The sequence below is a fragment of the Phyllobates terribilis genome, unplaced genomic scaffold (assembly GCF_046119375.1).
Source record: "Phyllobates terribilis strain yellow unplaced genomic scaffold, ASM4611937v1 Scaffold_4__5_contigs__length_816908805, whole genome shotgun sequence".
Classification (NCBI taxonomy): Eukaryota; Metazoa; Chordata; class Amphibia; order Anura; family Dendrobatidae; genus Phyllobates; species Phyllobates terribilis.
Genome location: NW_027362764.1, coordinates 216,565,850 through 216,592,580, shown reverse-complemented (window position 1 = coordinate 216,592,580; position 26,731 = coordinate 216,565,850). Strand labels below are relative to the sequence as shown.

The following is a 26,731-nucleotide window of genomic DNA, read 5'->3' as shown; positions in this document are numbered from 1 at the left end:
GCGGCCAACTTTCCCTGTATATAGTTGCGCGTCCTAAAGCGTCCCCTACCGGTTTTATAGAAAACCAGATTTTCTAAGAGACTGTTGCACTTTTCCCGGACACACGGTGCACAGTGTCCGGAGGAGGAATCAGAGACAAGAGAAGTCTACGAGAATGTTTATATAAAAAAGTTTTATATATATAATGTTTTATATGATGTTTTATTATGTTTATGTTTATGAAAAAAAAAAATGTATGTTTGGTGTTTTATGTCTTACAGCCCGAGGACGTGCTGTGATTTACCAGGGGGGAATGTAGCACCCTGAGGATTCGGCTGCTACAGGGGTATTGCACCTCAACCCAGAGGTGTGATATTCCACTCCCGGGTAAGGATGGAGTGTGGAACTGAGCTCAGATAGACTGCATGCACTACATACATCCCATTTCAGAGGAGCAGGCCGACGGTACTCCCACTTAGAAATGTGCAGGTACAACCGAGCCTGTTCCTGGCTGGAGTGGGAGGGGGGTGGTACATCCCATGTAGTGTAGGGGCAGATAGGGGGAGCAGCCTGGGTAAAGATAGGAGCTCATTGGGTGCTGGTCACCTGAGCTCACACATAGAGGGTGTATATAAGGTGGGCACCAACTAGAATCAGGGTCAGATGCAGAGAACAAGTCAGTTGGAGACAGCAAAACAGCTGCAGAGGAGCAGACAGCAAGCAGAGAGGAAGTCAGCCTGCAGCAAGAGAGAGACCCTGAGTGAGAGAGGAGCAAAGAAGGAGTACCCAGAGGGGAAAACAGAGAGGACCCAAGAACCCAAATTAAAGCACTGGGTGAGGAGTCGGCACAGGGTACCGGAACCCAAGCTGGTGGGGGCAGAAAACACACCCCAGCCAGAGACCGGAGACCGTGGGCAGCGTTTGTCACGGTCACCCATTACATCCACCCCGAAGGCACACCACATGAAGGGTCAGGGAACCCAAGGCCAAGGGTGTCCCAACAGAAGGCCCGAGGGAGCTGGACCTAGGTGGATCCCTGGTGGGGACGGCCAGAGAACGGGACAGAAGGAGAGCTCAGGGCCACGCTCCGGACTTGTTTGGGGGTTGGCTGGATCCAGGACCTGGTGGACGCAGCACGGCTCGGGTGGTCACTCGGAGCTGGAGTGACCAGTACAACATCTGCAGTAAGTAAACACCCTTAACTGCACAACCCGACTCTGTCTTCATTGCCGTCTGCACTGCACCACCACAACCCCCATCCTCTGCACCTGTCCTCTCTGAGGCTATACCCCTCCCGTTGGGGGTTATCCCACCAAGCTGCGCACCCACCATCAGCCTCAGCGGACCCTGCTGCAGCGGCGGCCACAGTGACCGCATCACAACGGGTGGCGTAGTCGACACAAAAGAACTCTTAATAACATCTGTAGGACTGCCACATAACACTGAGCTTGACGCCCTGGGCACGGGGCCGGGTCACAGCCGCTCGGAGACTACAACCCCCCCATCTGATCCGGTGCCGGGTATTCCCCTCAAAAAGGAATATGTCCCAGGGGGCGCGTCAAATACATAACATAAGTATAAACCGTGAGATAGAAATCAAGTACAGTAAACACGACTAAATGATGAAAGACTGGTATGGAGGGATAGAGGACCCTGACCACAAGAGCTTACACTCTACAAGGAAAGGAGAGGAGGAGACAGTAGTGAGGCTCATATCGCAGTGTAGGGGTAGCATAGTTATTAAAAGCTTTCTGAAGAGATGGGTTATCTAGTAGCATCTAAGGGTAAAGGGCAAAGATAGATGAAAGTTTGATTTTTAGTGAGATCAATAATATTGGGGTTGCACATCAGATAACTTGGAGGCAATGGTGTGAAGAGCAGTCAAGAGAAGAGCAGAGATGGAGGTATCATGAGTATCAGAGATTCCTGATGAAGAAACAGCAGGGCACATCATTTCCATATCATTACCACAGTTAGAAAAATCATTTATCCCATTAATCATGCGTCACTTTAATGTGTCCTGTCAATATAACTAAAAGGATCTCAAAACAGATACATTGAAGAATGTTGCACGGTGTGCTAAAGCAAAACACATTGTTGGATGTAATTTGTAACAGCAAAATTCAATTTTAATTCATTGTGACTTATCTCCTCACTTTTGAGAGCACAAAATTCTGAAATGCATTTTGGAGCGTTATGTATTTTCATTCCGCTAGGTATTAAACAGGTTTTCCACTTTTAAACATGTGGACGCCAAATGCTTTCAATCATTTAAAATAACACAATCAGACAGTTCTCACCCTCCCTGGCTCCAGTGTCTGTGTCCGCTGCTGCTCCAGTCTCTGTAGTTTGGCCATAGCAGTGATTTTACTTTGACAGCAAGCATCACAGCTGCCGTCAATCACTGAGCTTAGTGGATTGTGCTGTCTACATAGGCAGAGCTGCTGAGCTCAATGATTGGCTGAGGAGGTGATTCATATTGTAGTCTTGACATCACCTCCACAGCCAAGTCAAAGATTGGAGAAGTGTTGGAGGAGCAACGCTGCATCTGGGGGAGGGTGAGTTCCATCTGATCTTGTTATTTTACATGACTGCAAGCATTTCAAGTCAACTTTGTAGAAAGTGTAAAACCCCTTTAATACAATATCAGAAAGTTCTTACAAAATGTGCTACCCGTAAAGAGGCATTCTCAGTTTATCCTTACTTATAGGATGAATGGATAATGAATCAATAATGAATGTGTAGCATTGGCGTCTCTGCCTCCTGCCGGGCAGAGACGCCGTTCCCCTCACCGCTACGGCCCTGGTCCGGCATCTTCCGGCTCCAGTCCTTCAGCTACTGTGGTGCGCACTGCGCGCAGCTTCCCGGGCACTGTGCTTAGGGCGCGCGCACCCTCCCTCTTAAAGGGATCGCGCGTGCCGTCCTAAAAGGTCCCTGGCCAATGGCCAGAGGACTTCCCCTATTTAAAGCACCTCCTCCAATATGGAGATGCCTGTGCAATGGTTGTTGTTCCGTGTACTAAGACTTGGTTAAGCCCTCAGGTCCCGCTGCCTGTCAGTCCTGCCCGCCAGTCTGCCTGTCAGTCCTGCCTGCCTGTCTGCCTTTCAGGCCTGCCCACCTGTCTGCCTGTCAGTCCTGCTCACCAGTCTGCCTGCCAGTTACCTGCCGTGCTCACCAGAATGCTTACCTGGAAGCACCTGCCTGTTACCTGTTGTACCCGCTAGGTTGTCTACCCGGACCACCCGTCAGCCTTCCAACCTTGCTCATTCGCTGTACCGGTCAGTTCCTGCCATCTGACCCATGGTAGTCACCTGCTCTCACACAAGGTCGGTCCCAGAGTGGCACCTGGTCCCCCTGCTCGGTCCCTCCCTGGTTCACGGAGTCGATTGAGCCGCCGTGCGACCTTGGTCAGGCCGAGTAGGTACTTAGTCATGCCCCTCAGGTCCCTCCTTGCACCGAAGCACAGAGGTTCCACCACCCAGACCCGTAACAGTTTGCACAGGCCATGGAACCCGTTGGTCCCCAGTCTCCTTCGCTCTCTGACCTGTACCAGGAGGTCTCACGTCAGAGATCCCAACAGGAGACTATCCTGTCCTATCTGCGGTCAGTCAACTCTAGCCTGAACACGCTGTCCACCCCGTCTGTGTCCGTCTCTAGCCAAGCGGCACCCGCTCCGGCGGCACCTCAACCTTCTGGCGCTATGGCACCCGACTCTGGACCCCGGCTCTCTGCGCCTCCACATTTTGATGGTGACCTAGTCTTATGTCGAGGCTTCCTAAATCAGTGCACGCTGCACTTTGAACTCCTGGCACATCAGTTCACCTCCGACCGGGCCAAGGTGGCGTTCATCATGTCTCACCTCACCGGGGAGGCATTGGCATGGCTAAACCCTCTGTGGAGAGACGGGATCCCTGGTGTCCGATCTTCTGTCTTTCCTCACTGCCTTCTGGAAGGTCTTCGATGAGCCCGGATGAGAAACTTCTACTGCCTCCTCACTTCTCCGTCTCTGCCAAGGGAGTCTCACCGTGGGCCAATATGCCATACATTTTCATACCCTCGCATCAGAGCTTGCCTGGAACAATGAGGCCCTGGTGTCCACCTTCTGGGAGGGCCTTTCCGGACGGATCAAGGATGAGCTAGACGGTTGTCACATCCCTTCCACCCTGGACGACCTGGTGTCATTAGCTACCCAGAATGACATCCGTTTTTTGGAACGAGCTAAGAAGACTACCCGGGAGAGAAGATTTCCACGTCTCACTCCTGTATTCCAAAAGCCTGCCTCCCAACCAGCAATTCCCCGGGCATGCTCGCCTAAACCCATGCAAACTGACCAAACCAAGATGGTCAAATCTTGCCAGGAGACGCGCTGAGCCGAGGGGAGTTGCTCCTACGGTGGCAGTAAAGAGCATCAGATCCGTTCCTGCCCGGTGAAGCCGGGAAACTCCAGTGTCTAGGACCGCTTGGAGAGGTCGTCCTAGGCAAGAGTAAATCCTCTCTGTCCTTGACTCTATCTGTTTCCAGTTCCAGTGGTGAGATCTGCTTCTTTGAGACCGCCCACCTGGATTCCGGAGCCGCTGGGAATCTCATTTCTCAGGCTCTTGTGGAGCGGTATCAGATTCCTACCATACGTCTGGCAGAACCATTGGCGGTCGCTTCCATTGATGGGAGACTTCTTCCGGAGACCATCTTGCTCGTCACAGAGCCTGTAACCCTTCAGGTGGGAATGCTGCACTCGGAGAAGATCTCCTTTCATGTGCTGTCTGGTCTCTCTCACTCCATCTTGCGTGGTCTACCCTGGTTACAGAGACATGAACCTGTCCTGAATTGGAGGTCTGGTGAAGAGCTCCGTTGGGGGCAGGAATGCCACTAGTCCTGCGTGGTTCTGGTTCATCCAGCTCGACCTCCGTCTACTCTGGCTAATCTACCTGGTCCTATGCGGACGTCTTTGACAAAAAGGAGGCAGAGACACTTCCACCTCATAGGCCGTATGATTGCCCAATCGACCTGGTACCTGGTTCTTCTCCTCCCCGCGGGCATATCTACCTCTTGTCGCTGGCTGAGACCCGGGCCGTGTCTGAGTACATAGAAGAGAATCTTGCTAGGGGATTCATCCAGAAATCTTCTCCCCGGCAGGAGCAGGATTCTTCTTTGTTAAGAAGAAAGACAGCTCACTACATCCCTGTATCGATTACAGGGGTCTTAACCAGATTACCATCAAGAATAAGTACCCCCTGCCTCTCATCTCAGAGCTGTTCGACCGCCTTAAAGGTGCGCAGATCTTCACCAAGCTCGATCTTCGTGGGGCGTACAATTTGGTCCGGATCCGCCAGGGAGACGAGTGGAAGACGGCATTCAACACCCGGAACGGTCACTATGAATATCGCGTGATGCCCTTTGGTCTCTGTAATGCCCCAGCCGTCTTCCAGGAGTTGGTTAATGACATCTTCCGTGATCTCCTGTATTCTTGCGTGGTGGTGTACCTGGATGATATCTTGGTCTTCTCTCCGGACCTGCCCACACACCGGAGGGATGTTCATCAGGTTCTGCTAAGGCTCCGTCAGAATCGCCTTTACGCAAAATTTGAGAAATGCCTCTTCGAGCAGACCTCCCTTCCATTCCTGGGCTATATTATCTCCAAGACTGGTCTGTGGATGGATCCCAAGAAGGTTTCTGCCGTCTTAAAGTGACCCCGACTGGAGGGGTTGAAGGCGATTCAGCGATTTCTGGGCTTCGCAAATTATTACCGCCTCTTCATACCTCATTTCTCCTCCCGGACCGCTTCCATCTCCGCGCTCACCCGTAAGGGAGAAAATCCCAGGGAATGGACTTCCGAAGCGGAGGAGGCCTTCGTCTCCCTAAAACAAGCCTTCTCCTCCACCCCAGTGCTGCACCATCCGGATTGCAGCAAGCAGTTCTTCCTGGAGGTTGATACATCCTCCTCCGGAGCCAGAGCGGTGCTCACCCTGAAATCCCCATCCGGGAGAATGGTAATCTGCGGCTTCTTCCCCAAGCTCTTCTCCTCGTCTGAGCGCAACTACTCCATAGGAGATCGTGAGCTGCTAGCCATCAAATTGGCGCTGGAGGAGTGGCATTGCCTACTGGAGGGGGCTCTGCACCCAGTGGTCATCTACACTGACCACTAAAACCTGGCATATTTACAAAATGCCCAAAGACTTAATCCGCGTCAGGTGGTCTGTATTCTTTGCCCGATTCTGCTTCACTCTGCACTACCGCACAGTAGACAAGAACATTAAGGCTGATGCTTTATCCCGCTCGTTCCTGTCCACTGACCAAGAGGAGGAGCCTCTACTTATCATCGACCCCTCCAAAGTAATGACTGTGGCTCCATTTGAACTGTCTCTTCTTCCACCCGGTATGTCTTTTGTGGCGGTTCCAGATCTTAAGAAGGTTCTACTCTGGGCCATTCATCCAAACTAGCCGATCATACTGGTCAGAGGAAGACCTTTCTGCTCATCGCCTGACATTACTGGTGGCCTTCTGTGCGCAAGGATGTTGCGGACTTCATCGTGGCTTGTTCCTCCTGTGCCCATAACAAGGTTTCTCAGCACCTTCCATCTGGCTGTCTCCTTCCTCTTCCTGTGCCTTCCGCTCCGTGGCAACACATAGCTATGGACTTCATTACGGATCTCCCTGTCTCTGCCTGTTGTACAGTCATTTGGGTGGTCGCTGACTGCTTCTCTAAAATGGCCCACTTCATCCCTCTGCCTGGTCTTCCGTCTGCATCTGTGCTGGCCAAGGACTTCATCCATCACATCTTCCGTCTTCATGGCTTACCCCTCCACATTGTGTCTGATCGTGGGGTTCAGTTCACTTTGCGCTTCTGAGAGACAGCTACGTGCAAGTTGCTAGACGTCTCCTTGGATTTTTCCTCTGCTTATCACCCTCAATCCAATGATCAAGTGGAACGTACCAAGCAAGTCCTTACCAGTTTTCTCCGGCACTTCGTCAATGCTCACCATTATGATTGGGTTGAGCTCCTGCCCTGGGCCGAGTTCTCCTATAACAACCATGAGAGCGAGTCTTCCACTAAATCCCCGTTCTTTGTGGTCTACGGTCAACACCCCCGGATTCCATTTCCCGTCTCCTCTTCTGTGGACAATCCTGCCGCGGAGTCTCTTGTCAGCGAATTTTCAGCAATTTGGGAAGACACTAGATCTGCACTTCTTCAGTCCTCCGAGCGGATGAAGAGACATGCTGATAAGAGACGTCTGGATCCTCCTCAATTCCGTCCGGGAGACAAGATCTAGCTTTCCTCAAAATATGTCTGTCTCAAGATACCTTCCTATAAGTTGGGTCCGCGATTCATCGGTCCGTTTGAGGTTCTGAACCAAATAAATCTCGTGGCCTACAAGCTGAAACTCCTGGTCACCTTACGAATTCCCAACTCGTTTCATGTATCCCTCCTCAAACCTGTTGCCCTTAACTCCTTCTCTGACGATCCAGGTGTTAGAACTCTCCTGTTAGGTTTTTTCTATTATGCTGGTCACATGACCGTTTTGCCTATTTAATCCTGCTCCGCCCTTCTTGCCTTGCTGGACTTCATTGTAATTTCTACTCTTAAGCTAGCCAGGTGTTTTGTAACCTTTCTCAGTCAGTTTAGCTAGGTCTTTTGACCTCTATGTTCTATGCTGTTTGTTTGTCTTTTACTGCTATAATTTCTGCTAGGAGGTGTCCATCTTTCTCCCAGTCCCTAGTTCTTGTAGGGATCCCTCCCTCACATCTATAGGTCTTCGTTCAGACTAGCTGAGGACTTTAGCGGGTCTGATCGCAGGATCAGGTTCCCCGTTACATCGTAGGGATCTAGCTTAGTTCTACTGTAGGGACAGATCTCCTGTCTTTCCTTAGTGCTTGTAGCAGATCATAACAGTAAGTCCAGCCCAAAAAATTTCTCTAAGGAAAGACCTCCAGTTTCCATCATGGTGTCGGTTCAGGATTTGGCTCAACGCCTGCAGGGACTCTCTCTGGAGGTGGCCGAACTCCAACAACACGTGAGTAGCTGTTCTGGAGCGCATTTTGTGGAGCCAAAGGTACAATTGCCTGATTTATTTTTTGGTGAACAAGATTTTTTTTTTTAAAAATGCTTGTTTTTTGTATTTTCCTTTGAGACCCAGATCCTCTGGTGATGAATCACAGCGCATAGGGTTCATAATGTCACTTTTGCGTAAAGAACCTCAGGGATGGGCCTTTTCTCTCCAACCTAGTGATCCGTGCTTTAGATCAGTGGATAGTTTTTTTCTGCTTTGGGGTTGTTGTATGATGATCCTGATCGTGTCTCATCAGCTGAGACGGAATTGAGACATTTGAGGCAGGGATCAGGTAATGTGGAAAATTATTGTACTCACTTCCGTCGGTGGTCTGCTCAGGTGGGGTGGAACGATTCAGCTCTGAAAAGTTTGTTTCTTGCTGGGCTAGGTGAAAGGGTTAAGGATCTGCTGATTGCTTATCCTACACCTGGAAACTTGCAGGAGGCAATGCAATTAGCTATACGGGTGGACAGGAGACTGCGTGCAAGGGTTAATGAGAGTAAATCCTCTGCCATGTCAGCTCCGAGTCTTGAGAGGGTCTGTACTGACACTGGAGAGCCAATGGAGATTGGGGTGATGTCACCCCGCTCTCAGGAAAAAGACCGCAGGTTTTCTGAAGGTTTGTGCTTCTATTGCGGCAAATCTGACCATTTCATTAAGAACTGTGTGCTTCGTATGAACAACAAAAAAAAAAAGGTCAGTTACGCCTGTATAGCCTGTTTAAACACAAAGGGTGTATTTCTTTCTGCTACTACCACAGCTCAGGAAGAATTAATTGAATTTCGGGTATTTGTGGATTGTGGTTCAACTCTGAATGTGATTCATGGGGGATTCTTGGAAAAACTTAATTTAAATCCAAAACCTTTGTCATCCCCTATTGCCGTGGTTTCTGTCGATGTTACTCCCTTGAAATGTGTTGCTCACAAGGTTTATGAATTTCCCCTCACTATTAATGGTATTCACCAAGAAAATTTGGATTTGGTGGTATTAAATAATTTGCCTTCTCCAGTAGTTTTGGGGTTGCCCTGGTTAAAATTGCACAATCCTGTACTGGATTGGTCTACCAATGAAATTAAGTCCTGGAGCCCTAAGTGTTATGACAAGTGTTGTAACGGGCGCATTGCTGCTGTGGATAAAGGGGAATTACCTGTACCTATTCAGGATTTTTGGAAAGTTTTTTCTGAGGAGGAGTCGCAAATTTTGCCTCCCCATAGAGACTTGTGGGTCGCAGTTTTTCGTGGCCTGGATGGCAGAAGGAGGTCATTAAGTGGGTGCGTCAATGCACTGTGTGTGTTAGATCTAAGTCTTCATATACTCCTGCTGCGGGGTTGCTTTGCCCTCTGGAGGTTCCTAGTGCATCTTGGACACATCTGGCTATGGACTTTATTACTGACCTTCCACCCTCTGAGGGTTTCACGGTCATCTGGGTGGTCGTGGACCGTTTAAGCAAGATGTGTCACTTGGTTCCCTTCATCAAACTGCCCTGCGCTAAGACACTCGCTAAGGCCTTTGTCAAGGAGATTGTCAGACTCCATGGTGTTCCTACTGACATTGTTTCTGACAGGGGACCTCAGTTCGTGGCTCGTTTTTGGCGTGCCTTTTGTGACAGGTTGGGAGTTCATTTGTCATTTTCATCTGGATATCATCCTGAGTCTAATGGCCAGACAGAAAGGAAGAACCAGGATGTTGAGCAGTTCTTGCGTTGTTTTGTGGCAGACAATCAAGCGGGGTGGTCTGAGTTTCTGCCGCTTGCTGAATTTGCTCTTAACAACAATGCATCCTCTTCTGCTGGGTGTTCGCCTTTTTTTTGTTGTTCTGGGAAACATCCGTCTTTTGGGTCATTCTCCAAATTGGTATCGGCTGTGCCTGAGGAGGAGAGTTTTTCCGGTGATTTGGAAAGAGTTTGGACGGATGTGCGTGGTAATCTTCAGGAGGCTAACAAAAAATCTAAGAGGTACTTTGACAGGAAACGTCAAGAGGTTTTGTTTACGGTTGGTGACATGGTTTGGTTGTCCTCTAAGAATCTGCGGTTGAGGATTCCTTCTAAAAAATTGGGTCCCAAGTTTCTAGGGCCCTTTAAGGTGCTTCAGGTAGTTAACCAATCTGCTGTTAGGTTGGAGGTTCCTACCTCCTGGAAGATTAATCCAGTGTTTCATGTTTCTCTATTGAAAAAAGCTTATGTATCAGATAGAGACGCCACTGCCACTGTTCCTCCGGTGGTGGAGGACGGGGAATATGAAATTTCCCGCATCCTTTATTCTAGACGGTATAGAGGGAGTTTGCAGTATCTCGTCGCTTGGAAGGGTTCCGGTCCCGAGGATAACTCATGGGTGAGGGCAGATGATGTTTCTGCTTCCAGACTTGTCAGAGCGTTTCACAAGAGGTTTCCTGATAAGCCTGGGCCTAGGGGATCCGGAGGATCCTCATAGAAGAGGGGGTACTGTTAGAACTCTCCTGTTAGGTTTTTTCTATTATGCTGGTCACATGACCGTTTTTGCCTATTTAATCCTGCTCCGCCCTTGATGGACTTCATTGTAATTTCTACTCTTAAGCTAGCCAGGTGTTTTGTAACCTTTCTCAGTCAGTTTAGCTAGGTCTTTTGACCTCTATGTTCTAAGTTGTTTGTTTGTCTTTTACTGCTACAATTTCTGCTAGGAGGTGTCCATCTTTCTCCCAGTCCCTAGTTCTTGTAGGGATCCCTCCCTCACATCTATAGGTCTTCGTTCAGACTAGCTGAGGACTTTAGCGGGTCTGATCACAGGATCAGGTTCCCCGTTACATCGTAGGGATCTAGCTTAGTTCTATTGTAGGGACAGATCTCCTGTCTTTCCTTAGTGCTTGTATCAGATCATAACACCAGGTACCTCTCCAGCTCCAGTCTCTGCTGAGGACGTCTTTGAGGTAGAAAACATTTTGGCCACCAAGAAGGTAAGAGGAAAGACTTTCTTTCTTGTGGATTGGAAGGGGTTTGGCCCAGAGGAGAGGTCTTGGGAACCCAGGGAGAACATTCATGCCCCTCATCTTCTTAAAAAATTTCTCTCGGGCTTAAAGAAGGGGGGGGTTAAGGCGGGGGGTACTGTAGCATCGACGTCTCTGCCTCCTGCCTGACCTGGCAGAGACGCCGTTCCCCTCACCGCCACTGCCCTGGTCCGGCATCTTCCAGCTCCCGTCCTGTAGCTACTGTGGCACGCACTGCATGCAGCTTCCCGGGCACTGTGCTTAGGGCGCGTTTGCGCTCCCTGTCTCTTAAAGGGGCCGTACGCGCCATCCTAAAAGGTCCCCGGCCAATGGTTGGAGGACTTTCCCCATTTAAAGCACCTCCTCCAATATGGAGGTGCCTGTGCAATGGTTGTTGTTCCGTGTGTTAACACTTGCTTCAGCCCTCAGGTCCCGCTGCCTCTCAGTCCTGCCCGCCTGTCTGCCTCTCAGTCCTGCCCGCCTCTCTGCCTGTCAGTCCTGCTCGCCAGTCTGCCTGCTAGTTACCTGCCGTGCTCACCCGCCTGCTTACCTGGAAGCAACTGCCTTTTACCTGTTGTGCCCGCCAGCCAGCTTACCTGGAAGAACCTGTCTGTTACCTGTTGTACCCGCCTGCCTGCTTACCTGGAGCACCTGCCTGTTACCTGTCGTGCCCGCTAAGTTGTCTACCCAGACCACCCGTCAGCCTTCCTGCCGTGCTCATCCGCTGTACCGGTCAGTTCCTGCCATCTGACCCGTGGGAGTCACCTGCTCTCTCACAAGGTCGGTCCCAGAGTGGCACCTGGTCCCCCTGCTCGGTCCCTCCCAGGGTCACGGAGTCGATTGAGCCGCCGTGCGACCTAGTTCAGGCCGAGTAGGTACTTAGTCACGCCCCTCTGGTCCCTTCTTGCACCGAAGCACAGAGGTTCCACCACCCGGACTCGTGACAGAATGGAGAAAAGGTCAAGATTGGGCTCCGTAGACCGCAATTCAAAGCCTAGTTCTCACGATCATTGAGTGTCCCAGTGGTGAAAAGGTTAGATAGGGGATAACTTTAGAATCTGGGAATACCCATTTAATACTAGAATCATTTGTTTTCATGTTTTCATTCAATTGTCCCACAAGCTGATATTGTTGTTTTTTTTTTACTAAGGATGAGTAACTTCTGGTATACCCTCAATATGTTGCAATTAACACTTAGAATTATTTCTTCTTAATTTTAAGCTCCTCTTCCAATACTGGATATTTATCATATACTTTGTTGATCACAAATTGATTATTGACAGTTCCCAAGTTTTAGGTGTTATGGTGCATTTACACTGGCTGATTTTTGGAAATGGGTGTTCCTACTATTGCTTGTTTTCCGATAAGCTTGTAGTGTAAAGATTCTCCCAATCACTCAATAAATGAGCAGAATACTCATTCATCATAAGAAATTATTTTTAAGCTTGCTTAAAGATCATCCTTTCTGGCAGCACATTGTTATGTGTAAACAGGACATGTGCTGCCGAGAACAATAAGAGTCTATGCACACAGAATGATTTAATACCAATCATTCTTTTAGCATGTAAGTGCGGTCAGCCTGTATAAACATGCTATATGGCTGTGTGCCCACTATGCGTTTTTTAATTGTTTCCACATCAGCAATTCCGCCGCGGAAACACTTAAAAAACGCTTGGTAGAAGGTCCACCATGTTCCCCAATGATAATCCGCATGTGCTGTGCACATGCTGCGGAAATTTCCTCTGCGGATTATCATTGCGGAAAAATCCGCAGCACTACCAATTATTTTGCGGAATTGCGGCGTTTTCGCCGCCATTGACTTGCATTGGACCGCATGACATCCACATAACTACACGTGCACATGCGGATATCATGCTGTTCAATGCACGGATGGTACCCGGGTCTGGAGAAGAGGAGACTCTCCTCCAGGCGCGGGCACCATAGTACCTGTAAAAAAAAGAATTAAAATTAAAAAAAACTTATACTCACCTTTCCCGCGCTCCCCGGTTTCCTCTGAGGGCACTACTGTCTCCTTGGCTTCCGGCAAGGACCTTCCGTGACGTCATTTAGTCATGTGATGGTCACGCGACCGCTGACGGCAGCGGTCAGGTGATGGTCGCGTGACCATTACATGACTAAATGACGTCATGGAAGGCCCTTTTTAGAGCACCGGGAGGCGCCGAAGATACTGGACACATCGCTAAGGAGACCGGGGGCCATCGGAAGGAGAATATAATTTTTTTTTTTTACTATTGATGCTGCATTTGCAGCATCGTAACTTGGTCACACTATATAAATCCATGTCGGTTGCATGGATTTATATAGTGTGACCAATTTGTCAAGCACTTTTCCAAGTGATGCTAAAATCGCTTGGAAAGCGCTTGACAACCCGCATGCGAACTCGCATGTTAAAAATGCTTCACTTACGCTTCTACCTGGCAGAAAAAACGCATGTAAAATCCGCATGCGTTTCTTCTGCCAGGGAGATGCAGAAACGCTCAGGAAAAATCCGGAGCATTTCTGCATCGTGGGCACTTAGCCTTAAACAACCGCCTATCAGCTTCTATGTAGTAACAGCAATCATTTACAGTCACTGGTTGACCAGTATAAACATAGCCTTAAGACTAAAGCTACCCTCTAAATGTGAAAACAAGCTATGTTTGATACCTTAAGGTAATTGCAATTCACAAAACACCAAATGACATGGAGGCCTTAGGCCCACGATGCAGAAATGCTGCGGATTTTTCCTGAGCATATCTGCATCTCCCTGGCAGAAAAAACACATGCGGATTTTACATGCGTTTTTTCTGCCAGGTAGAAGCGTTTGTGAAGCGTTTTTAACATGCGATTTCGCATGCAGGTTGTCAAGCGCTTTCCAAGCGATTTTAGCATCACTTGGAAAAGTGTTTGACAACTTGGTTACACTATATAAATCCATGCAAACGGCATGGATTTATATAGTGTGACCAAGTTACGATGTTGCAAATGCAAAAAGAGTAAAAATGTTGAAAAATAAAAAAAAACATTATACTCACCTTCCGATGGCCCCTGGTCTCCTCTACGGTACATCCGGTGTCTTCGGCGGCTCTCGGTGCTCTAAAAAGGACCTTCCATGACGTCATTTAGTCATGTGACAGGTCACGCGACTGCCAACGTCAGCGGTCGCGTGACCTGTCACATGACTAAATGATGTCATGGAAGGTCCTTTTACACCACCGCATGCAGCCGAAGAGCCAGCAGCGCCGCCGGGAGCAGACAGGAGGCCATCAGAAGGTAAGTATATGTTTTTTTTAATTTGAATTCTTTTTTAACTACAGGTACCATGGTACCCGAGTCTGGAGGAGAGTCTCCTCTTCTCCAGATCCGGGTACCATCCGCGCATTGAATCGCATAATATCCGCATGTGTACGTGTAGTCATGCGAATGTTATGCGGTCCAATGCAAGTCAATGGCGGCGATTTTGCCGCGATTCCGCACAATTAATGGTTGTACTGCGGATTTTTCCGCAATGATAATCCGCAGAGGAAATTTCCACAGCAAGTGCACAGCCCATGTGGATTATCATTGGGAAACATGGCAGACAACTTAACAAGCGTTTTTAATGCGTTTTCGCTGCGGAAATGATGCCACGGAAAGGCATTAAATCCGCATCGTGGGCACACAGCCTTATTGATCTACTTTAGAACACTGTAGAAGTGCAACCATTTCTATGCATACCTGTGGGCCGATAGCACCTCTTCTACCAGGGATATTCTGAAATACATAAAATTACAAGCTTTAAAAACCAACTTTCAATAGAATAGCATTATTTTTTATTTTATATCTCATTGCTTCCCAAATTTTTTTTTCCACAATGATATAAAAATAACTTCATTATCAACATGTCTTTGTACCCAATGGGGCCTACAATGTACACTCCCTTTTTAAAACACACACACTAGAGCTAGTTCCACTAATAGGCTTCATTTAGATGTACGTTTTCAATAAATATTTTTCATTCATAAAACACGAATTTATTATAATGTATGTTGCTGCTCACATGACCTTGTTTTCGTTCAGACCATTTATCCACAAAAAAAAATCAAGGAGACATGTCCATTTGTGTTTCGAGTTACAGATTCAAATCACTTATACAAATCTATAACTCTGTGAAAATCACAGTCGGCACACTTTTTGACTTAAAGGGAACCTGACAGATGATATATGCTGTTCACAGCTAAGATTAGACTCTGGCTACAGAATTAACACACTGATAAATATAAGAAAAACGGTTTATTAAATTTGATATGTTTTCAGGAACTAACACTATTTAATTCTTACATCTTGTCCATTGGCTCCAGGTTCTCCAGGTACTCCTTCCATTCCCGATTCACCCTAGAGAGGTGTAAAAATATAATTTTACAAGATATGGAGAAGATATACTGTATGTTCTTAGGTGATTAGTTTTTTAATGGTTACAAATAATTCACATGCAAATTAATGGGAAAAACTATAAAGGAAAAAGCATCACTCCCATAGAATTTTAAAGCATCACTCTAGAGGTTTTTTTTATTGCAGCGCTGGAGTGGTGCTTCTAATATAAGGTCCCTGACCTTAATCTTATACTTACTCCCTGCCGTCTTCATCATCTATCGCCACTCCGCTTCTGTCAGTCTCCTGCAGTTTGTGACCTCCCCAACCGCTCCAGTGTTTGCTAGAGCGAGCCGGAGGTCACTTGTCAATGCAATTTTATGAGAGTCTTGTTCTGGATCTCATAGACTTACATTGAGCACTTGAGACTGTTACTTTTGACTTCTGGCCAGTCAGAATTTGCGGTCACAAGATGGCGTCGCAGGACTGGAGTTGCACCGATAGAAGGTGAACACTGTGGCAAGTAAGTATAAAACCACGAGCAGGGTTCTTAGAATAGAAGCACCACTCCAGCGCTGAAAAGCAAACAAAAAAAAACGCTGGGGTGGTGTTTTAATGGTTTCAAACTTCTTTCACTGCAAAAAATGAAGTATTAATTGCCTATTTTATAGATAATAAATATAGTAATATCACAGGTAATAGTTAAAAGGTTTATCCAATTCTGGACAACCCCTGGACAATCCCTGGACAGCCCATTAGGCCAAGTGAGCTGAGAAAAATAAAATAATTGATACTCACCTCCCTGACCTGCAACACTCCACCCTAGTCAGTGCTGTGCTCTCCACTGTTCTACTCCTTCTGCAAATTAACTTTTTGTCTGATAGTTGATCCCAGCACTGGATGTTTGATGTTGATCCCAGTAGATCAGTAGGAAAGGTCAGCACAGAGAAGGGGCTCCAGTTTCAGAGGTATCATTTTATTTATTTTTCTCACCTTTGTTTCACACATTATTCGCCCATAAGCTCATAAAAAACTTAGGGAGCATTTCAATGGCTCCACTGCAAAGTTATTCTAGTTCTGTTTGATACCAAAAACTCCTGCTCCCTCTTGGCACCCAGCAATCACATGATTGCTGGGTCTGGAGGAGGAATCGTAACTGCTTTCTATACTATATACACATTACTCATTCCGCGGTGTGTATAAATTAATCAGGAAGGCAGAGATGGGAATAAACCACTTTACCTTCTGTGCGGGAAGTCTGCAATGACATTTTAGAACACCATTGTAGAGTAATATGCGAGCCGCTGAGGCATTGTAGTCTATAGGCAGTCTGGAAGTAGTTAAAGATAATGTGCACAGTGATGGCACAGTGCAGGGGAATAGCATTAGTTTTCCTTTAATGGCAAACTAGTTTTTGTTCCCTTCAGACTCCAATGCCTTCACTCATAATAGTTACCTTATTTATATTTTTCAAGTGTTAAATGAGCTTGTTATGTTAATAAATCTGCTTTCTAGTTCTTTCTAAATACTCCCACTCCCACTATCCTACAGATAAAACACACGATTTAAGAGACTGGAAATAGCAGGAAATCTTCTGTTTTTCATCATGCTACATAATGTTATCTACAGTCTGAAAGTTTCGCTCTTACTAGGACTCAACTATGGTGATAGCTTGAATGGAACAAAAAATGTGCTGATAATAAAATGAATAATCACCTCTCTCCCTTGTTCTCCCTTAAGACCTGGCGATCCAGGAATAATGCTTTCACTTCCCGGATTTCCCTGTAAGCAAAAAAAAAAAAGAGTTCGCGAAGAAATTGACATAAATTAATGAAATAATATATCAGCATTGCACGGAGAATAAGCCTCCTTACCTTGGCATGCCAGAGCTGGTATGTCAATCTACATAAGGAGAAGCGTTACCCCTTAGACCTCAGTCCAGAGCCTCTCACCTAGCCAAATCAGTTCTCATACTTTGCACTGACGAGGGGCAATACCCCGAAACACCGTGTCTGCAAATTGAGATTCTGATTTGGCTATTATAATAAGTGATATTGCATGACTCGTTAAAGGGTCGATTGTGACTTGTAGGATAGCTGCATTGCTATAGAATTCAAGTCCTCTTTCTCTCTGAAGAGGCAATTTGCATATGAAATAATATATATAAAATGTAACCCCTTCACAACCTTTGCGATTTTTCATTTTTGCGTTTTCATTTTTTGCTCCCCTTCTTCCCAGAGCCATAACTTTTTTATTTTTTTTTTCAATATGGCCATGTGAGGGCTTGTGTTTTGTGGGATGAGTTGTACTTTTGAACAGCAGCATTGATTTTCCAATATAGTGTACTGAAAATAGAAAAAAATTCCAAGTGCAGTGAAATTGTAAAAAAAGTAAAATTCCAAAACAGTTTTTTGGTGCGCTTTTTTTTTTTTACTTTGTTTACTAAATGCTAAAACTGACCTGCCATTATAATTCCAAAATAAAAAGTTTGTAAGAAAAAAAAAGAAAAATCAGAGCCATTTTCCAAGACCCATAGGGTCTCCATTTTTTCGGGATCTGGGTCTGAGTGAGAGATTATTTTTGCACACCGAGCTAATGTTTTTATTGATACCATTTTAGGGTAGATACAATGTTTTGATCGGTTGATATTGCATTTTATTGCAATGCTGCAGTGACCAAAAAAAACAAATTCTGACATTTTGATTTTTTTTCTCGTTACGCTGTTTACCGATCGGATTAATTTGCTTTATATTTTGATAGATCAAACATTTCTGAACACAGCGATATCAAAAGTGCATTTATTATTATTATTGTTCTATTTTGAATGGGGCAAAAGGGGGATGATTTGAACTTTTATATATTTTTTATTTTTTTTATATTTTTTAAAACATTTTTTTTAATTACTTCAATAGTCCCCTTAGGAGACTTGATAGCCCTGCTATGTATAGCAGAAATTGTCATCTCCTATGTGGAGATCTCATAGAAGATCTGCAATGAGAAGCACAGAGATCTTCTGCAGACCCCTGGCTGTCAAGCTAACCCATCAGCACCCCTCGATCATGTGACAGAGGTGCCGATGGGCAGGTCTTATGACGCGCTTCCAGCGCGCTCAAGTTAAATGCTGCTGTCAGAGATTGACAACGGCATTTAACATGTTAACAGCCACAGGTGGATCGAGATTCCTCCTGCGGCTGTTAGAGGCATATGACAGCTGATCAAATCAGCTGTCATGTACCGGGAAAGATGTGGGCTCAGAGCCTGCATCAAAGGAGTTTCAATGACCTTGGACGTATCTATACGTCCAAGGTCGTAAAGGGGTCGTCATTTCAACTTTTATTCATAAATTAATAGTACACGTGAAAATAATACACTTTGTAATATATTTTATCAAAGAAATCTGCTTCTTTCTCCTCTTGGACTTAATTTTCATTCTCAAAATGTTCAATTCATGGATATAATGTCCTCAGTGAGTACAGATTTTTCCATTACTGAGATAGGAGATGACAGTTGGTGCTCATAAAGTGCTATGGAAAACTGCAACTGTTGAATCTTAAAAGCATCAATTGTCATCTCCTATTTCAGTAATGCGAAAATCTGTCTTCACTGAGCACAGATATTACAGTTTTACCCATGAAATGAGAATGAATGATCAGTCCAGGAGAAGAAAAAAGATTTCTGTAATAAATTATATTACAAAGTTGCTTATTTCCATGTGTACTATTGATGAATTAAAAATGGCGGTTACTCTTTAAGTGAAATATATGGATCATTATGCAATATATCAGTACATAGTTTTTACTATGTGTACTAGGAAAATCATATGTAACTTTATTTAGTTAGTAGTTGTTATATATATCCATGTGTGTAAATATATATATTATATATGTATATATGTAGACTTACTAGGTCACCCTTCAGGCCTTTAAATCCTTTATGTCCTTTAGGTCCCCTTATTCCAGATTTGCCCTGTTGGGAAAGTTCATCAGAATTATATCATCTTCTATCCTGGTTGTTCTGCCGTACTAATTCAATATCACAGCCCCAGCAGATTGTGTAAAGTCTAGATCTAACTGCTGCCATAAAGCTGCTGTATTACTCTCAAACCCATAGCCATAGAAACGTCCAAACTAGTAAGAGCATTATGTAAAAAATTAAAGGGTCTGGCCCAACAAAGAGAATGGACCCAAGCTCTGACACAATAATGGGCTTAAAGGGGTTGTCCAGCACTTTAGATTACCCCCCCATGTATCACCCATGGGCCCTTAAGTTTTTTTGTAATTACCTTACGTTGCAGATACTGCCTGTGAGCGGCGCTATCACTGGCCGCTCACAGGCATCACGTGACCCCCGGCTGCAGCCGGCTCTGACATCCGCTGACGTCACGACAAGTGCTGGCAGCAGCCGGGGGTCTCTGTCTTCTGCGTTCCACGGTGGATGCCAGGCTGTGGGCGGGATTACCCCCGCGTCACACGCAGCATCCACCACGTGCTCTGCCTCTCCCCCTTTATTGGGAAAGCGCGCGGAGGATACTGGGTGTGACACAGGGTAACCCCGCCCACAACCCAGCAGCCACCTCAGGGACCCCAGCGCTGAGTCACGCCTCACTTGTCATGACGTCAGTGCGGGGTCACGTACTGCCTGTGAGCAGCCACCGACAGAGCCGCTCACAGGCAGAAACAGCAGCGTAAGGTGTTTACAAAAATCCTTAGGGGGCCCGGGGGGATACATTGGGGGGATAATCTAAGGTACTGGACAACTTCTTTAAGGCTACATTCACACATCCATGTGAGTTTTACTGAGCGAAAAGGACCATTTTTTTTCTCAGGTGTCATCCTAGTTGCTTCCATTTTTTTCTCTCTTGTATTTTTTTCACTTTAGCGGGTAGACAGTCTGAATTTTTTTTTATCCATGGACTCTTAACAATTTAAGTAGGAAGATAAAACTTTGATGGAACTCTGAAGTACAAAGTCTGTCTTCTGTGTGTCATCTGTTTTACACAAATCCCCATAGACTTTAATGGCTGAGTCTGTTCCGCAAAACGGATGACAATGGGGCATGCTCTGAGTCTCACGGACCGGATACATGGATCCATTTTTAAAACAGATGTGTGTATGCATCAATGAAACTACATGAGTCAGTGTGCTGTGTGGGAAAAAATGGACAGTACTAGGATATGTCACAAGGGTGTGCGAATAAAGCCAAAAGCACCAACAAAAGGCAATTTGAAGTCAATTACTTATCCTATGTCTAGGTGCAGATAAGTGTGTTTTTTGTCATCTGTGAAAATTGGATCATTTATACGAATAACACACTGAATAAACTCTAATCAGAGTGTGTTCCAATTCTTTCGGACTAGGAGAAGATGGAGAAAAAAATGTCTCCATCTTCTCCATTCTGTGAGTCCATGGAATTCATTGCCTTGCACTCATTGACTTGCATAGCCAAGTGCAATCCGAATATTGAATCAAACTCGGATATGATGCAATTTTTTCCTCGGACGGGCTCTCTCCGATGAAAAAATTGAACATGTGTGCAACCCTATAGAATAACAATGGTCTGGGTGCAATCCGATGTTTTGTCGGATCACAAGCTAACCGATGATACAGTCATCTGCACGAGCCCCATGTTTTATTTCTTAAAGGGTAGTGAATAACGAGCATGGCATTGGCGCAACACAAAAGTCATAGATACACAAAGATACACAAAACTATTACAGTAGCGTGCCGCGCATGGACAATTTAATTTGCTACATTTAAAATTATAACCATGTATCAATCATGTATTTTTAAGGGAATCCAAGAATTTATAGATGGCATCACTACTTATGGCTGATCTTCAGTGTGGTATACTGTAGCAAACAAGCATCTTACTGGTTCTCCTTTTTCACCCTTCTCTCCCTTTATGCCTGGCATTCCATGCTTTCCCTAAAAAAGTAAGATGAAAGAAATATTGTAATTAAGACATATATAGAGATAAATAAAAGTTTATATAACAATAAGCCATAACGTAAAAAACATGGACAGTTTGTGACATTGGCATCTGTCTAGGCTGCAAGGGTGCAGTGAGATCTTAAAGTTGATGTTGACAGTAGGACTAAGATCTTGAGAACTTTGACAAATAAGGGTAGGTCTTGTGTGCCATGTTGTCCCTGAAGTTTAGGACCAGGGTGCTGCTCTCTCTTAGCTGGAAAATATACTTGTATATGTACAATGATGAAATAAGAGGCTAAAAAGTAGCCAGACATACAGGGCCACAAAGCAAAGAGTATTAACCCATTCACGCCACATACAATTGTAGTTATTGCACTTTTATATTCTGGGGTTATTTTTTAGTTTTGTTTTTACAGCATTCATTGTGCGGCAAAAATAACCTGGCAGCATTATTTTTCAAGACAGTTTGATCACAGTGATAGCAAACTTGTAAAGTTTTTTTTATTTCAGCGGTAAAAAAATTCTTACATTTTTAAAATTAAATTTGATTTGTGTTGCTATTTTTCGAAACTCATAACTTTTTTTTATTCCGTCAATTGCGCTCTGTGAGGACTTGATTTGTGGCAAGCTGCTGTTTATATTGATACTATTTTTGGGGACATACGCTGATCACTATTTTTATATAGGGACGCAGAGAGCAAAAACGACAATGCTGGTGTTTCGATTTTTTTGTGCTTTCCAGTGTTTAGCATATCTTAACTAGGCAATAGTGTGGCGCCCCTGAGGGTTCAGTCGCCACAGAGGTACTACAATTAGTGGTGTCTCACTCTCTGGTAAGGAAAGGGTACAGCCCGGGACCCCAACACCCGCATGCAACACTACACTGCTCCAGGCTGGCTGGAAGGGCAAGATGCACTGTGTTCTGCTGAGCCCTGTCCCTGGCTGGAGTGGGGGGAACCAGAGTGAGGGGGAACCAAGTAGTGGGTGTGGGTGAAGGAAGCAGTTTAGGGGAGCATTTCTTAGGAGTATAAATAGGGGATCCATCTTAGTTAGAAGAGGAGAAAAAGGGAGTGAAGAAGTAGTGAGTCTGAGAGAGAGGAGCAGGTGCTCTGCAGGAGCAGAGGAGGAAGGCTCCGGTAACTGAAGGGGTCCCAGGGGTACGGAAGGAGCAGGAAGCCACCCGTACGCTCTAATCTGTCAAGTGTCAGAGGGACCAGGCCGCAAGAAGGGAACCGGTCCCTGGGCTAGTCGTGTCGCTTCAAGCCTCGGCTAGGAAACCGGAGGCTTCTGACTTTTATGGTGCAGTTGCCATACTCGCATCCGAGTAGCCAAGAAAGGTAGCCTTGTAGGACCAGGGAACTCCAGGAGTCCCTGAAGGATCCGAGGATGCCATCTTGGGACTCAGTTTGTGAGGCGCAGGGCAGGAGGGAGAGACCCAGCACGGAAAGTCGGCTGAGGAAAGGAACAAATAGAAAGGGGGTCCTGATAAGCACTCTCGAATTGCCGGAGGGACTTCTGAACCCCTGCTTGGTGAATGCAGCGCGGTGCGGGAAGTGGTAACCTGTACAGTGTACCTGTGGAACCTAAAAAGAACTGTGAGTAAAATTGGATGACTGCACTCACTGTCTCTGTCGGTTATTGCCGCCGCGCCATCATCCCTTCTACGCCACAACGCCCTGCACCCCTTCTATCAACACTGCTCCGGGGGCCCGCTCCACCTGTGGGGAGCAGAAACATCCCAGCTGCCATCCCATCACCCCCCGGAGGTCTGCAGCAGCGCTGGTAACTATTACCAGAAACCACAGGTGACGTCACGAGACAAACTGTTAACAAAAACACTAAAACCCCTTTTAAAGAGTGACACAGAGGACGGGCCCGGGTCCTGAGTAGCCCCCATATATCCCCCCCTGGGCGAGTCAATAGTGAATATATTTATTTTTTTGTATATCTTTACTTTTAATAGGTGAAGTGAAAATGTGTTAATTCCAATTTAAAAAAAAAATGAAAATTCCTTTTTACTATTTTTACAATTTTTTTTTTAATCTTCTTAGGGATTTTGACCCTGCGATCATCTGATGGCTTGTATAAACTGCAATACAATTGTATAAAGCTAAGATGATGATCTCCTATGAAGCCCAGCCTGAAGTTTTGCTGGACAGAGCAGGGTGCGATTAGAAGCTGTTCAGTTTAGAGGGAACACTGCTTAAACGCTGTTTCCAGCATGCAGTGGCTAGTACCTACTGTACCTAAGTGGTGCAAGGAAGGACAATCAGTGAACTGACAACAGGGACACAGACATACAAGTTTATTTGAGCAAAGGCTAGTCTGTTTGCTACAATCCCACCCAAGGGTTACTGAAAAGCTAAATACACATGAACGTATAAAATAAATTGCCCTATTTTTCATCCATAATAAATGGTTGATTCTCTATTTATATTGTCATCTGTATGTTATCCGTATGTCCAGGTTTTTATTTACATTCATTTACCATTTGGAGATATCAGCAGTTAATGAAATTTGCAAGACCAAATAAAGTTTCCTACGCTAATCATTGCAATTTATTCCCAAAAAATACACAAATTACTAGAAAGATAATGCTTGTGAAAACACTCTGGACCTACAGATAAGTCAGAGTGCACATCTTAATGATAATGGTACTCAGCAATGGCAGTGGCATTTTCTAGTAGATAAATGATCCCTGGCCCTGCCAAAAATGTTTAGGAATGGTGTGAGGAATATGATTTGGGTTAAAGGTCTACGAATTTCCTAGATCAATATTTGATTGATCATCTGCAGAACATGCTGGAAATGGCTTAAAAAACCTTCTGCTAATGTCTTAGTGCCAGATACCACATGATGCCTTCAGTTGCTAAGTGGAGTCAAAACATTGAAGGCTCAGAGCTTCTTTGATGATGTGATCAACAATATTATGCAGGTGGTTTTAATGTTAAGAGTAATTTGGGTACATGTTCTATTTAATAAACAACATACCTTTTCTCCATGAAGACCATCAAGACCATTTTCTCCATCTTGATTCTACATAAAAAGCACATTACAGAAAATATATTTCGGCTGGGTACATAATTTCAAGAGGCTTTATGTTTCTACATGACGATGTGAGTATAATTGGGAACTCTAGAAGTTTTCTATATTTTAGTATTTCTTACATGCATTGGTGTATTATTGTAAAGGAAAGGTAAGATACAGTCTTGTAAAATCTCAGAAAAATAAGATGGTCTTCCTTATGTCTCTATAGTCAACTACTTTGGAAAAATGAAAAATAGCATACACCCTATCTGTGTAACACTCTCAAGAAGACATATTCCATATTTGATCAAAATTAATGTCATAACGGTTTCTGGCTTATTATGTTTATTATTCGTCTAGAGAGCTGTTACAGATCCAGAATGGATATATGCCAGTGACATGCATCTCATTAGGAAACCATACGAGGAAAGGAAAATAAAGTTAAAAAGCTTAATCTAAATATAGCGAGGTTATCTGGGCTCAAACATCAGAAAACATTCTTAGATTCATTTACTTTTCCATCAAGTTAAAATTACACTGATTTCTCAAGATTCACACGTTATCAAGATTCATTGGTGAAGTTATTTGGCAGGTATAACATTTGCTTTTAGTGAATTTATGAGGATAGTAAAGAGGTGAACAAATTGACTCTTCAACCAGGAGAAAATGGAAAAAGATGTAAATCAACACAAACCAACATGGAGACACGGAAATACAGACCTGATCTCCTGGTAACCCTCTTGTTCCCTGGCAGAGAGGAAGAAAAGAACACACAAAATATAAAGAACTGATAACATAACTATGTGTATATTGAAGGACCAGTGTTACTCCCTCTGTGTGTAATTTAGTGACCCTCTGATTCTCCATAAAAATTTAACATATTATGAGAAATGTATATTATCTGGTGCATTCTTTTTTTAGACAACTATTTAAAAGCTTTTTAGAAAAATCTAGACGTATCCAGGGTCACAGCTCCAAATCTTTCTAGCCTTGATTATTCTCAATGAAACTCCTTATCTGTGCTTCTATCTGCAGTAGGCTGAGGTTTGCACACTGTCTGTATCATGTACACTAATGTTTGGGATCTAGTCTGAAGCCTTTTATATGTGCCTCTCCTGTGAGGCTATGTACCTCTTTAAACAGAAATAAGTACAGTATTAGAGCTGTGTTGATACATGAGTCAGTAAAGGCAACAGCACCCTGAATGCACACACATCCCACATCCAGCCTATATTACTGAGAGAGATATCAGAGGGTAGCAGATGGGGAGATGTTGGGAGCTGGCCACGTTGTTGCTATGTAGTGATCCATTGCTGTGGAATAGACACTGGCGGTGTTGTACCTGCTGTTGATTGCAGCTGAAGACTTGGAGAAGGGAAGGTGATCTTTGGCACAACCATCCAGATAAAATCAAATTATTTTATTGGAAAAGTTTAAAACATAGTTAAATAGAAACCTCACAGCTTGAAGCGTTTCTGGCATACTAAGATGTACCCTTAATCATAGGACAAATAATTAAGGGCGGCTTAGTATGCCAGAAACACGTCAGGCTCTGAGGTTTCTTTTTAATTATGTTTTACATTTTTCCAATAAAATTATTTGATTTTATCTGGACGGTTGTGCCGAAAATCCAAGTACTGAGTGACACTTCTACAAGATAAAAATCTGAAATTACAGAGGGCCTGAAAATGATTTAAGGAATAAAAATTTAAAACTGAAAGTGCAATGTTTTTTTAAATAAAGGTAACCACTAACATGTGTAAAACTCATTTTTTCCATGTCACACGTGTTCAAACACCTTAAACCGCTGTTGGTGGATAGCAATCCCCAATGGCAACTTAATACACGGGCCCTTTTGGGGTGGGCATGTGCTCTTAATAGGGAGAGGGTTAATAACCATTGCTAGTTATGGCAGCCAATGGCAATGGCTTATCACCTGTCAGCACAAAGGATTGGGTATGTTGAAATTTATCTTGTCCGATCCCTCTGTCCCCCATCCTCTCAAGTATAACTTTCATAGCTATAGTTTGCGCATGATCTAATGATTTTGTTACATCACAAAGGTCATATCATGACAGTTTATAGAGACTGTTGCAAATCTGGTGTGAATTGTACATGACCAAGTATAAAAGTTAACAGCCAAGAAGAAAATGTGGCATTCCCTGTCCAATTTAAAAATATATATATTAATATTTTATCTAAAATACTCCAATAATACACTTAAAATATACCTTTAGGTCATAGTAATACCTTAGGCCCTTTAGCTCCTTCACATCCTTTGTCACCACTCTCACCCATTTGACCAGGCAATCCTCGATCACCCTAAAAAAAGTGAAAGTCAAAGTATATGTAAAAACAGAAGAATAACATGCAATACATAAACCAACTTGCGTTTTAAAGTTGAACTAAAATTCAGATATGTAAAATTGATTTATACAGTTG

The 26,731-nt window shown here is 44.7% G+C and overlaps 1 protein-coding gene across 1 annotated transcript in view; it reads right to left on the bottom strand.

Moving 5' to 3' along the window:
- LOC141265247 (collagen alpha-6(VI) chain-like) overlaps positions 1-26,731 on the bottom strand; it is a 394,142-nt gene that overhangs the window by 134,286 nt on the left and 233,125 nt on the right. Inside the window, exons 17-24 of the mRNA XM_073678075.1 lie at positions 26,540-26,611; positions 25,010-25,036; positions 24,254-24,298; positions 21,203-21,256; positions 19,236-19,298; positions 17,049-17,114; positions 15,303-15,356; positions 14,700-14,735 (exon numbers count right to left, since the gene is read on the bottom strand). Of these exons, the coding sequence (XP_073534176.1) occupies positions 14,700-14,735; positions 15,303-15,356; positions 17,049-17,114; positions 19,236-19,298; positions 21,203-21,256; positions 24,254-24,298; positions 25,010-25,036; positions 26,540-26,611 (417 nt within the window). The remainder of the gene's footprint in view (positions 1-14,699; positions 14,736-15,302; positions 15,357-17,048; positions 17,115-19,235; positions 19,299-21,202; positions 21,257-24,253; positions 24,299-25,009; positions 25,037-26,539; positions 26,612-26,731) is intronic.